Genomic DNA, 12,147 nt, shown 5'->3' on the forward strand with positions numbered 1-12,147 from the left:
TTTTCTCTGCCTGTCCATACGTACCACACCGATGAATTCTTTTAACATTTTTTTTTTTTTTTTTTGTTGTTGTTGAACCATAAAGCCTTGCGTGTGTCTACCTGATCGCTCCGCCCGGTATTTTGGTGTGGCCCGATAGACCCAAAGGAAATGCTCGTAGAGAGATCTCAGTCGTGTCCTATCCGTTCAGTCGACCGGTTGCGTTCTTTTTTACACTCACACATTTTTGATCCTTTTTTGTGTGTGTGTTTCTCAACATTACAATGTCAGTTGTAGTAGACGCCCCAGTTCTGTTGACGCCTACACAGTTGTAGTGCTCGCATGACAGTCGAGCTTTTCTTAACATCGCAGTGCGTTTGGTGTTGTCCAGTTACTTTTCGTGCGTCGCGGACATTGTGAGGTGTAACGGAAGTGTCGAGGAACTCTTTAAAACACAAACACACACGCCAAAAAAAAAACAAGTCCTGGTTGTTTTTTGGTTTCTCACGTTTTGGTTTCAGGGCATTTGGTGTTGCCTTACTTAAGATAATTAAGTCACACACAGAAAATGTTGCTGCATTCGGATCCGCGCTGCGTCATTTGCCAGCGGTTCAGCGGCGCCAACCGTCAGTGGTTCATCAAACAGCGGGTATATCACATTTTCTTCAAATCCAGTCGCACCTTATTTTATTTTTTTTGTGTGTGTGCTAAGCTACTTACTTTCTCGTTTGTGCCGTTCAGTTCTATCACTGTCACCTTCGTCTAATTCAATAAGGTGCGCGAACGTATACGGGATCATCGTCCCTAGGAGGGGGGGGGGGTTTATTATTCTCTTCCACCCGTCATCTTTTCTCTTTTTTTTTTTTACTTCTATAGTTTATTTTCGTACTGTGGATGAAAGAAGAAAAAAAAAGAAGAGAGAGAGAGAACATTGTGTCTATCTGTCTTGCATTATGTCCGTTGTTAAGAGCGATGAAGCGGAACGCGCATTGTGTTCTGCGGGGTAGGCATTCAGCCGACAGTTCCGCTTCATTTGCATTCGAATCGTAAGATTCTCTTCTTTTTTCTTTTTCAAAGTAGACCGCGAACGATTGAGTATTAGGCAACTGATTTATATCGACAGTTTATTCTACCAGTTGTTCATTTTTTTTTTTTTTTTTTTTTTTCACAATTACCGACCCAGAAAAATGAATTTTGGTTGTGGGAGGAGCTAACGTTTTTCGCTGCACAACAGTTGGGAAAAGACGTCAGAGTCGAATACAATAGGACACCAGGAATGTTATCGATATGCGAGTTTGATTTTTGGGAAGGAAAAGCGAAACCGCCAACTGAAAAAAAAAAATATATCCTTGCGCCCCATTCTCACATTTCAATGACGCCACATTTTTATGTATTTCTCTTTACCTGTCACGTGCGTACTGGAAGAAAAAAATCGAACCAAACAAGTCACCTGGAGGGGGGGGAGCTCAGATGGTGACGAATCGTTTCTTCTTCTTCCTAGAAAATTGCGGGGAAAAAAAAGCCCTCAAAACGCGCACTCCGGAAGTTTGTTATTATCCGTAACGATATCCAGCGATTTCTCGCGCTCCACATACAAACATCCCCCCCCCCTTTGCTCTCACCCCCCTCGTTTTTGTGTCAAAGATGTGAAATCTGTCAAAAAGAAAGAAGTTAAATGCATGTGAGGTGACATTCTTTGAATATTCCGGTTGCAGACAAAAAAAAAAAAACTTGTGAGTGAGAAAAAAAAAGGAGATCATAATGATGTTATCTCTGGTCCAACGGCCCAGCGTGAGTTCATCCGCACGAGATGGTAAAAGAACTTATTTCAGAAAAAAAAAAGAATTTCAAATTATTTTCCTGTAAAACACGGCCGTTTTCTCCCCCCCCCCCCTGTCCGTTCCAGCAAAAGCAGGAGCAGCCAACGTCTTAAGATGCGTCTTAACATGTCTTTTCGTTTCGTACTCGTTTCAAGTCGTTTGCTGTCAAGTCATGACGTGCATTGGTATTTTCTTCCTTTTCGTTTCGTTTTTTTTTTTTTATCTTCACTGATGCCATCGAGGAGAACATTTTTGACCTCGATCCCATCAAACACGGTAGACGAAAGAGAGAACTCCGTCTAGAAAAAAAAAAAAAGCCAATGCCGACATCACGCTACATAACGTGGTAGACGTGCCAATGGCGTACAGACGCGAGTAGGGGAGGGAGTTGAGGAATGCTTTTATAAGAAAGAAAAGGTTTTTTTTTATTATAATCTACACTTTTGATTGGGTCATACACGAAGCGGGGCTCTTTATTATGTTAAGAGTTGAGAAAAGAAAAGACGTAAAAACTTGAGAGAGAGAGAGAGAGAGAGAGATCGAGCTCTGATCAAGTTATCCGTTTCGATATCGCATTTATAGCCTAAAGATGTGGACTGTGTGTGTAATGAAATCGAAACCGAATTGCGATCAAATGATTGGAGGTCTATAAAACAAGAAAAGCGGGCGGATGGCTATCAAGTCGCTCACCACGAAAAGAGATGTTAAAAAAAAAAATGCACTGTTTATTTTATTTCGTTTTATGGGTCATCATTTTCGGCCAAGGATTTTTGTGTTTGTTACGAACGAATTGGCCCTTTTTTTTTTGTTTTTTTTTTTTTTGATTATTTATTCATCGAATTGGTCAGAAAAAACTCATTCATACCTTGGACTGCATTTGGGTTTTGTGGTGTCTCGGGAAAAGAAAAAACGCAGGCGAAATTGTAAAAGAAAAAAAAAATCTCTTAGGTAACACGTCGTCAGTCATCGGGACGTCCATCAGCGATCACGCAAGGACCTTGAAGAATGTTTTCCTTTTCTATTTGACGGGCTCGTGATTATTTTCGTTTCGCATCGAAGGCCTCTTTTCATACTAATATCCATCTATTGGATATATATTTAAATATATCTATTTTCTTTCTTTTTTTTTTTTCTTTTCTTTGATTATGATTGGTGTTTATTTCCTGATACGCACGCAAGGGGGAGGCAACCCAAAAAAAATGTGCACAAAAGAAATAGCGAAAAAAATTATTTCGCTTTGGAAAAAAAAAAAAAAAAAAATTCTTCCGTGGCGTTTTGTCTTTCTCATTTTCTCACGATTCTAAACAACAACAACAAAATTGTCTGCCGTCGTTGTTGTTATTGTTCATCGTTGCTTTAAAAAAAAAAAAAAGGGGGAGGAGGAAGTTAAAAAAAACAAAAAAACTTGTGACTTTTTGCGGTGTCCCGCGGGAGCGGCCGTGACCTGTACCTACGGCGACTCTTAAAGAAGTCGCGCGCAAATCCATCCCCCCCCCCCCCAACAACCATTTCCTCTTACTATTGCGGTAAAAAAAAAAAAAAAAAAAAAAAAGCTGGTCGTTTCCTTACACACACGCAAATCGTCTTTAACGTTTGCCGAACGGAGGATGTTCGTGATTGACGATTTCGTTATTTTATTCTTTTATTCTTTTTGTTTACGACCAGAGTTTCCTCCATTTCGAATCGGATTCAAAACACAAATAAAAGCCTCCCCTTAGTCTCATCATATCGCAGTTCAGGGGTTGAAAATTTTGTTGATTTTTGTGACCGCAGTCTGTGACCCGACGCATCCGAAACCTCCAAAAGTTACATCCGTCCCATAAAAGACACGTGATCTATTCCTTTTTATTACTTTTTACAGCCATCGCATTGTTTCATTTGCTTTTTTTTTTTAATTTTCGATATCAAAATAGACAACAAACATTGAACAAAAAACAAAAAAAAATACGCATGTCCGCCCTGGGGTTTTGTATTTTGTCCGTTGTTTTCACGACCTTGAACGAAGGGGGGGGGGGAGAGCGAATGTGTAGGACGCGCTTCACGTGGATATTGCGTACGCCACCGTGTCGTTCTGATAGTTGCGACGCACGCCATCGTAACATGTGGCGTATGCCCATCCCTTTGTTGTGTGTATGTGTGCGCGTTGCTTCGTTTATATTTTGTTTTGGCCTTCGTGACTTTTTCTTTTCGGCCATCTAGGACAACTAACACGGGGGGGAATGCAATCAATTTCAGGGCCTGTTGGATAAATCAAATGGAACTCTGAAAGAAAAGAAATGTTTAGTGGAATTCAGAGTTCAGCCTATTGTTGTATTTTTTAAATGTTGTGCGTGTTTGCGTGAGTCGTGTGATCTTCCCTTTATCGCCGACTCGTTTTGATTCTATCGATAGATTTCCTTTTTGTTGTACGTCGGTGGGCGGCTCTGACGGGGGAGGGGAGGAAGATGTTGATGATGATTATGATCTAGGATATGTATACTAGCTCCGGACTTGATTACAGCAGTTTCGTTCGTTTGTTGTTGTGGAAATGAGGCAGGCAAGGTCGTAACGGTTGGCGCCCGAGTTAAAATTCATGCAAACGACCGAAACATCCTCCTCCCTTTCTTTTTTCTTTTTTTTTTTTTTTTTTATCTCCTGACTTGTTTTTAAAGGTCCCACCTACACGAGGACTCAGGAACTCGTTCACAACTGCAGATCTTTTTTTTTTATATATCTACATGCCGAGTTTTGACTGAGTTAATTAATAGCAATTTTCAATTTTCTTTTGTCTCTTCATTTTGTTTCGTTGCCGTAACGATCCGCTCGTTTTTACTCAGCAATGGTAAAGGGGGGGGGATGAGAGTCGCGTAGCAAAACAGTACGATTTGTGGGGTTGATTCACTGTTGGTCATGTGTTACGCTGAGAAAAAAAAAATAGACCCAATCGAATTGCACGCATTTACAGTTTAAACAAACAGGCAACTATAGCGAAACGAAATGCTTAAAAGAAGAAACTCAAATGAGGGGTGGAGCCCTTGCAGAATGGCGAATGTATTTGTTACGCACCCGTACAGATGGCCAGCAGGAAAAGAAGAAAAAAAAAGGCCATTTTGGAATAAATAAATTAAAAAAAAATGGAACGCTTCTTCTTGACGTCATCTGGAACAGATGCAATGGATATACAAACACGGCGATAGAGGTGAATTTTGAAATTCCCGCTAATTTTTTTAAAAAAAAAAGGTCAGCACGTGCGGTCGATTTTTTTTTAACGCGTTATTCCGTGTCCAGACACAATGAAAAACACACACAAAAAAAAAGGAAGTCCCGTTTTGATTGTTCTTGATTTTTTTTTGTTCCAATCTACTGAATACCCGTTTGCATCTAACACACATTTTAGTTGTTTGTAAAAAAAAAAAAATCGTTATAGAAATTGCTGTCGAGCTCTTTTGTTTTCTCTTTTGTTATTTAAAATTCGAAATTCTCATCGTTCCTTCGCATCAAACGGGACGAAGGAGGGCCGGCAAAAGTCTTTGAAACGCGGTCGTCCGTTTACTAACCCCTCCCGTTTCTTTTTTTTTATTTGTTTTTTTTTTCGTTCTTTTTTTTTTCTCTTTGTTTTTTTTATTATTACCAATGAGTCCAACGAGCAAAGGGAATGTTAACACTAGACCGTAATGAGGACTAGCGGGACTTGCCCCTAAAAAAGTTTGTGGGTTAAATTTTGAAGGGAAATGTAAAAGAGAAAAAAAATTGTTAAGAATTTCGTTTATCCAGTTTTTTTTCTCCTCAAAAAAATTTCTCTTTAAAAAAAAAAAAAAGAAAATTTAAATTCCAACTTGTATAAACATTCAAACGGAGCTAGAGCAAAAAAAAAAAACGAAAAAAGAAACCAAATCCGGATGTATTCTGATGAGCCAAGTCATTTGCCACCTTCCTTGTTCTTGTTTCCTTCTTCTTCCCCGTTAATATACAAACAAACCCTCCCTCTTCACTCACGTTTCATTTGCCATTTTTTTTCTTCTTCTGAAGTCATTAGTCTAAAGAGAAAACCTCCCCCCCCCCCAAAAAAAAAAATAAAATAAAATAAATAAAAGGACGCTCTGTGACGTCTTTTCCTCTCTTTGTGTCTCTTCGGTAGTCGATCCTCGTGCCCGTTGTTTAGCCCCGCGCATGTGCCGTGCGGATGAACCGTAAAACATTTCCTTTTTTTTTCGTAGACAACTATTCCAACCTTCCTACTGTATCCCCTCTCATCTCTGCGATCTCCCGCTCCCTTTTTTTTTTTTTTTTTTTTTTTTTTCCCGTCAGTGCTGTGTGTGCGTGGGGTTGGGAAAAAGGATACAAGACTTCCGACTCTTCCGACTCGGCAACAAACTTGTTCCAGACATTGCTCAGTTCACGAACCAAGGCCAACTCTGGCGCGCTTCCTCTCTCGTGTGGTGAATGTGTTCTGTGTTTGTTTGTTTGCTTCGTTTTTCGGGCGATCGTGAAAGAAAAAAGAAGAAGAAAAAAAGAAAAAAAAAAAAAAAGCAAGCTACTCTGCTCTTCGTCGACTCACGCGGCACCAACGTTTCTTTTGTTTGTTTGAAACAATATATAGAGCTACTCCCGAGGAAAAAAACAAAACAAAGGGGGTTGGGGGGAGAGGAACGTGTACGAAACACTTCAAAAAGAAGGAGGTCGTTCGCTAACTACCCCACCACTAACTTTTGTTTGTTTTCATTTTTTTCCTAGTGTTCAACTTTGAGAGACCGAAAGTCGAGAAATCCTGAATCGTTTATTTTTCTTAATTATAATACTTGTTTATTCGGACCGTTGCGTAAAATCGTAAGGTGTGTGGCGTGTGTTTGTGGTTGAAACTCGCGTGGGTTTATCATCCACCATGGCAGTGTATTACTATGCTAAAAAGATACGTCAGTCGAGCATCGGTGGTAATGTCATCATTCCACCGGTCTCATCTTCCAGTGCTGCGTCGAAGACGACCGCTTCAGCCCTTTCAGCTGTTCCATCCGTCATCGCCAAGGTTCTCTTCCGTTTCTCTCTGACTTGTCGTAAAAAAGGCCACATGTCAAATCCCCTTATAAGGGGATTTTTCACTTTTAGCCGTCTGGAGTAAAAAGAAAATGAAATCCAAAAATCCTCACACCCAAAAAATAAAAATAAATTTTTAGCGATCCTTGTACTACGACGTCTGCGCCATGAAGAGCATCAGTGTCCGTGAGGCGTTTGAGGGGGGGAGAAACTACGAAAGTCCGAACGTGTTGGCACATTTTGGGCGGAGCGCAGGGCGTAGTTGAAGCCCAATCGATAAAGGGCGACATCACTGGGATTGTAGCACTTGTACAAGGATATTGCGTTAGTAAAAAAAAAAAAAAAAAAACAAGAAAGTAATCCTTGAGAGAGAGAGAGAGAGAGAGGGGATGCATCTATGCCTACGAAACTGGATGATACGATTGCTTTTGGATTATAGAGATATAAATATCTAGAGATGCTACAATGTTGAGAGCATGCTTTTGACACTGGTGTGTTGAAACGCTTTATACATATATATGACGCAGAGCCATCTTTGGATCTCTTCACTGTTTTATGAGTGGGTGGAGGGAACAGGCTTCCGACCCTCACACTGAAATGGAAGAAAGGAAAAAGGAGACTCAACGATCAATACCCTTAGACTCTGTCTCTTCTCTACGTTCTGTCCTCTCTCTCTCTCTCTCTCTGTGTGTTTGTGTCGTTATTTTTGGAAGGCCTTTTTTTTTTTTTTTTTAATGAAAACTTACTTTGCGGTAGAATAAATAAGGGCTGTTGAGAGTAGATGCATTGTGAAAACGGGAAGCGATAGGTACAATAACCCCGGGGTACTATGTGCGCTCTCTCCCGTTTTTTCGAATAAAAATTTCCCGTTCGATTGCTGATGGCAAGTTCCAGCGAGTAGCCAAATTCATTGTACGTAAAAACCAATCAGATATAAGCGCTTGAACCTTTAAATGCCAATGTTTCGCTCTTTTGCTAGGAGTAACCGAATCCCAAAGTTCATCGGCCTTTTTTTTTTTTTTTTTTTTATATATAATTCTTATTTATTTTAACTTTTGACATAAGGGTTTGGCTGTCGCCTTGGACGTTTCACTATATCCCGACTGTGCTACGTATAAATATTGATCACCTGCTTTCACTACCCTTCTCGCTTCCCTAGCGAGTATTTTAGAGATACGGTGTCGTACCGTCTGGCTCCCTCCCCCTCAAGAAAAAGAACGTCAAGGATTTTAAATGTTTTCTTTTAAGCTCCTAGGATTATTCTTCTCATTTCAAAGCTAAAGAGGGAGGGGAAGTGGGTATATATCGACCTTGTATAGATTTCCTAGGGTTTTAAATAATCGTTTTGGCCAACGTCCTTACGGGGGGAGGGCACGTATATATATATATATATATATTTAGATATCCGTTTTTGTTTTTGTTTTTTTCTCTGGAACAAAATAGTGTGAAGTAGAGGATCGACTGTGTCGGATGACGTGAAAAATTGTTTTGCTCCTTCTCTTCGCGTATTTTGAACTGTGTGTGTAGGTCAGCCTCCTAAAAATACGTTTTTTTGTGGTTTGACTTGTGGAAATTACGACCTGAGCTTACACGCAACTGTTCTTTTGACCCTTTTCCTTTTGGTTTTTTGTTTTTTGTTAATCTACATTTTAAATTTTATTACAATTTTTATTTGCAGTCGCTTCCGCAAACCCCTAAATCGCCCGGCAGCATGGGAATCGAAGGCAGCACGAGTAGCAGCAGTTCCGAAACGGTGGATGACAGCGGTTCTGAGCCGGACAACTCACTCGTGTTCCAGGTATTTGAAACAAAAACAAAGAAAATTGCGAGGGGGTGGGGGAATAATGGCTCCAAAGTTACGATGTGCTAAAAGGGACTGAATGGAGACGAACAACGAACAGCGGCGACCAGTTGTCCTAATACTTCTTTTCTTTTTCTTTCTTTCGTCTGGTGTGTGTTTTTGTTGTTTGCGCCTTGGCTAACAGGACAATAATTTAGTGTCTGGTCCGCTGGATGCCCTGCTGCAACATTTGGTGCCGACAGCCGAGTACTATCCTGACAGGACGTACATCTTCGCCTTCCTACTCTCGTCGAGGCTATACATCAAACCCCATGCCCTGCTGGCCCAAGTCGTCCGGCTTTGCATGCTCCAGCAGAACTTGGCCGACCAGAAACTCACTAAAGTACGTTTCAAATCCTTGGCCCACCCTTAAGTTTTTTTTTTTTTTTTTTTATGGCTACTGTTTACACTTGCCCTAACAAAATAAATCGAATCTTATTTCATTTTGCGAAATAAGAAAAAGCCCCCTTTATATATATATATATCTGATTCGCTCACGAGATTAAATTGATTTTGCTGACGTGCTTTCCTTTTGTTTAACGAACCAGGATAAGTTGGGAAGGTTTTGTCCGCACATGGTTCAACTGCTATCCGAGTGGATGGAAACATTTCCGTACGATTTTCGCGATGAGCGCGTCATGCAGCACGTCCGCCAGTTGACCCAGCGTTGCGTGGCCCTCGATCCTTCGTTGAGACGGGACGTCTCGCAAATGCTGCATAACCTTCTGCACCGGCTGACGGCCCTTGAAAAATACGAAGAGTTTCTGGAGAAGATCAACACGGAGGCATCAGCCGCTCTCATAGATACTGTGAATGTGGTTAGTTATCCACTCAACGTAACAGCGCCTTAATTAGTTTTATTCATCCGCAACGCCATGACAATTCGTTTTGTTTTTCTTTTCAAAAAATTTAGTGCGACGTGACAGAGGTATGCTCCAGCCCGCTGATGCTGGCGCAACAGCTGACACACATTGAGCTGGAACGATTGTCGTTCATTGGACCCGAAGAGTTTGTGCAGGCGTTCGCCAAGGAGAACCCCAATGTGGAAACATCTTTCAAAGACATGAAGAAAACTCGCAATCTCGAGTCGTACATCCAGTGGTTCAACAGGCTCAGCTATTTCGTTGCCACCCAAGTGTGCTCGGTATGCCCGTTTCAGACTATATCACGTTTCTCGCGTTCAATTACGCGGTTCTTAATGTCCGTATCCGATTTCCTTTTCTTTTTTAACGTATAGAATGTCAAGAAGAAGCAGCGCATCAAAGTAATTGAATACTGGATAGAAGTAGCCCGAGAGTGCTTCAACATCGGTAACTTTAATTCGCTGATGGCCATCATTGCCGGACTCAACATGTCGCCCGTTTCGCGTCTCAAGAAAACGGTAAGATTTCATTGAAAAAAAGAAGAGTTTTATTAAAAGGCACCGTCTTGGAATTGAGATGTGATTTTTCTTTTTGGTTTTGGTTTTGGTTTTGGTTTTAGTGGCACAAAGTGCAGTCGGCCAAGTTTTCAATTCTGGAGCATCAGATGGATCCATCTTCGAATTTCAGTAGCTACAGATCGACCCTGAAGGCAGCGATGTGGAGGTCTGCCGGTGCTAAAGACGAGCGTCAGCGTATTGTCGTCCCATTCTTTTCGCTCCTGGTCAAAGATCTCTATTTCCTCAATGAAGGATGCGCAAATCGGTATTGTGTCATGTTGAAATTGTGTGGTAGTAACCAGTTCTTTATCGTTATTGTTTTCTTTCATTGCAGGTTACCGAATGGTCACATCAACTTTGAGAAATTTTGGCAGCTAGCCAAACAGGTGACGGAATTTATGACGTGGAAGCAGGTGACGTGCCCTTTCGAGAAACACCCCAAAGTCATCCACTATCTACAAACGGGAACGATCCTCAGCGAAAATGGTTAGCCGTACCTAAACATTTAACTCCTTTTGAAACAAATGTTAATTAATACTTTGTGTATAACAGGTATTGCTCTATCATCATTTGATTGCGAACCACCAGAAAATTCTCATGAAAAAGAAAGGTTCAAAGCTTTAAAGTGAGTTACAAACCAAAAGTCATCACACGTCAGTTAATCTGAACAGTTCACTAAAAAAAAAAAAATATGCTTTCAAATTTTCAGATTAGCCGCCATTCACGCATAATGTTGAATTAAGCGACTGGTAGATGGCGTCGGCATTCCTGTTTTTCAACCCCTCCCCTCTCTGTTTATATATTTTCTTCACGTGAGAGAACTCCTTTTGCAACCGCAACTTCAGCACTTCCATCTCGATCCGTTTTTTCTTCTTATTTTATTTTTTTTTTTTGTCGAAAGTTTGGTCCATTCTAGTCAAGATGTGTCTGCTGTGCTCGCTTCCTGAACTTTTCCGGACAAAATTAAATTCCGCCCCCGTATTTCTATTTCGTTTCATGTAAATAATATTTTTTGTTCTTCTTCTTCTTCTTCCACCGTCTATACGATATATACATAGTTCTATATAATAAATATGATCACATCGAAAGGTTTAGTACAGGGCCAGCAGTCCAACTCCCATCTCTTCTCTCCCTCGATTTTTGGAATCCTGAAACAATTGAAGGTCTTCATCCCCTCTCTAGTCCTGTCCTCATTTCAACCATCCTCCTGAATCCATCATCATTGTAGTAATTATACAACACATCCCACCTCATTGTAGACACACTGCAATCAGACAAAACATCATCGAGTTGTTACATCCATTATGACCCTTCGTTTTTCTTTGTTTCCATCCGTATTCTCTCCTCACTCTTAATTTGTTTTTGTCGACATTTTGTGAAAAATATTGGTGTTCCGGATTTTTGTTCGTTTTTCAGATCCATTTGGATCGATTGACATGTTGATGTTGTCGCCCTCCGTAAGAGGCGTTACGTACGAAAAGAAAACAAAATGGAGTCGGGCAGGGAACATTCAACACACACAAAGTTGCATTCACATCTCAAATTTGTACATTCCTCCTTTTTTCTCTTAATTTTTCTTTTCTATACTTTTCTCATTACATTCTACCATTTTTCTACATTTTTTTTTCTTCAATTTTTGTTGGAAGAAAAACAAATCTATCAACGTTTCTCTTTTGTTTTTCACTTTTTGGTTCTTTTTTTCTATCTCATTTGCATGTTTTGCAACGAGCGCGTGTATTTGCTCTTCAAGGGAGGGTTTCGGTCTTTTTAAAAATATGTGCATGCAATTTCTCACGTCGTGTGTGTGTCATTATTCGAAACACACTCTCTCACCAACCACACCATGAAAAGTAAAATAAGCAGAAACATATAAACACAGACACTTAAAATTATACATACATTATACTTGTGTACCTTTCCCCCCCGTTCTTTTCTTTATCTGGTTTATTATTATTAAATCAACGATGAAATTACAAAAGATGATCCCCATTTGCCGCGTAAATGTTCGTCTTTTGTTTGCACGTATGCTTTGTTCGAAGGGAGGATGGGTGAGTAATGACGATTTGATACGAACGATA

At 40.4% G+C, this 12,147-nt stretch overlaps 2 protein-coding genes across 8 annotated transcripts in view; one reads left to right on the top strand and one right to left on the bottom strand.

The window, feature by feature from the left end:
* The window catches only part of LOC130696095 (ras-GEF domain-containing family member 1B-like), a 50,146-nt gene extending 38,464 nt beyond the window's left edge, over positions 1 to 11,682 (top strand). For 4 of the 7 annotated variants that reach the window (XM_057519169.2, XM_057519170.2, XM_057519171.2 and 1 more), the window contains 9 exons: positions 8,488 to 8,607; positions 8,795 to 8,992; positions 9,198 to 9,485; positions 9,563 to 9,793; positions 9,887 to 10,030; positions 10,132 to 10,334; positions 10,404 to 10,555; positions 10,622 to 10,694; positions 10,779 to 11,682. In XM_057519169.2, the coding sequence (XP_057375152.1) occupies positions 8,488 to 8,607; positions 8,795 to 8,992; positions 9,198 to 9,485; positions 9,563 to 9,793; positions 9,887 to 10,030; positions 10,132 to 10,334; positions 10,404 to 10,555; positions 10,622 to 10,694; positions 10,779 to 10,800 (1,431 nt within the window). In that variant the 3' untranslated portion in view covers positions 10,801 to 11,682. Of the gene's footprint in view, positions 1 to 488; positions 629 to 6,514; positions 6,802 to 8,487; positions 8,608 to 8,794; positions 8,993 to 9,197; positions 9,486 to 9,562; positions 9,794 to 9,886; positions 10,031 to 10,131; positions 10,335 to 10,403; positions 10,556 to 10,621; positions 10,695 to 10,778 lie in introns of those variants that run through there. The other 3 variants (XM_057519173.2, XM_057519172.2, XM_057519167.2) reach the window with 3 other exon arrangements.
* The window catches only part of LOC130695944 (cysteine-rich protein 1-like), a 96,862-nt gene continuing 87,816 nt past the window's right edge, over positions 3,102 to 12,147 (bottom strand). Inside the window, exon 5 of the mRNA XM_059497176.1 lies at positions 3,102 to 3,114. The gene's annotated coding sequence lies outside the window, so the exon portion shown is untranslated. The remainder of the gene's footprint in view (positions 3,115 to 12,147) is intronic.

This window comes from Daphnia carinata, chromosome 10 (assembly GCF_022539665.2).
Source record: "Daphnia carinata strain CSIRO-1 chromosome 10, CSIRO_AGI_Dcar_HiC_V3, whole genome shotgun sequence".
NCBI classification, from domain to species: domain Eukaryota; kingdom Metazoa; phylum Arthropoda; class Branchiopoda; order Diplostraca; family Daphniidae; genus Daphnia; species Daphnia carinata.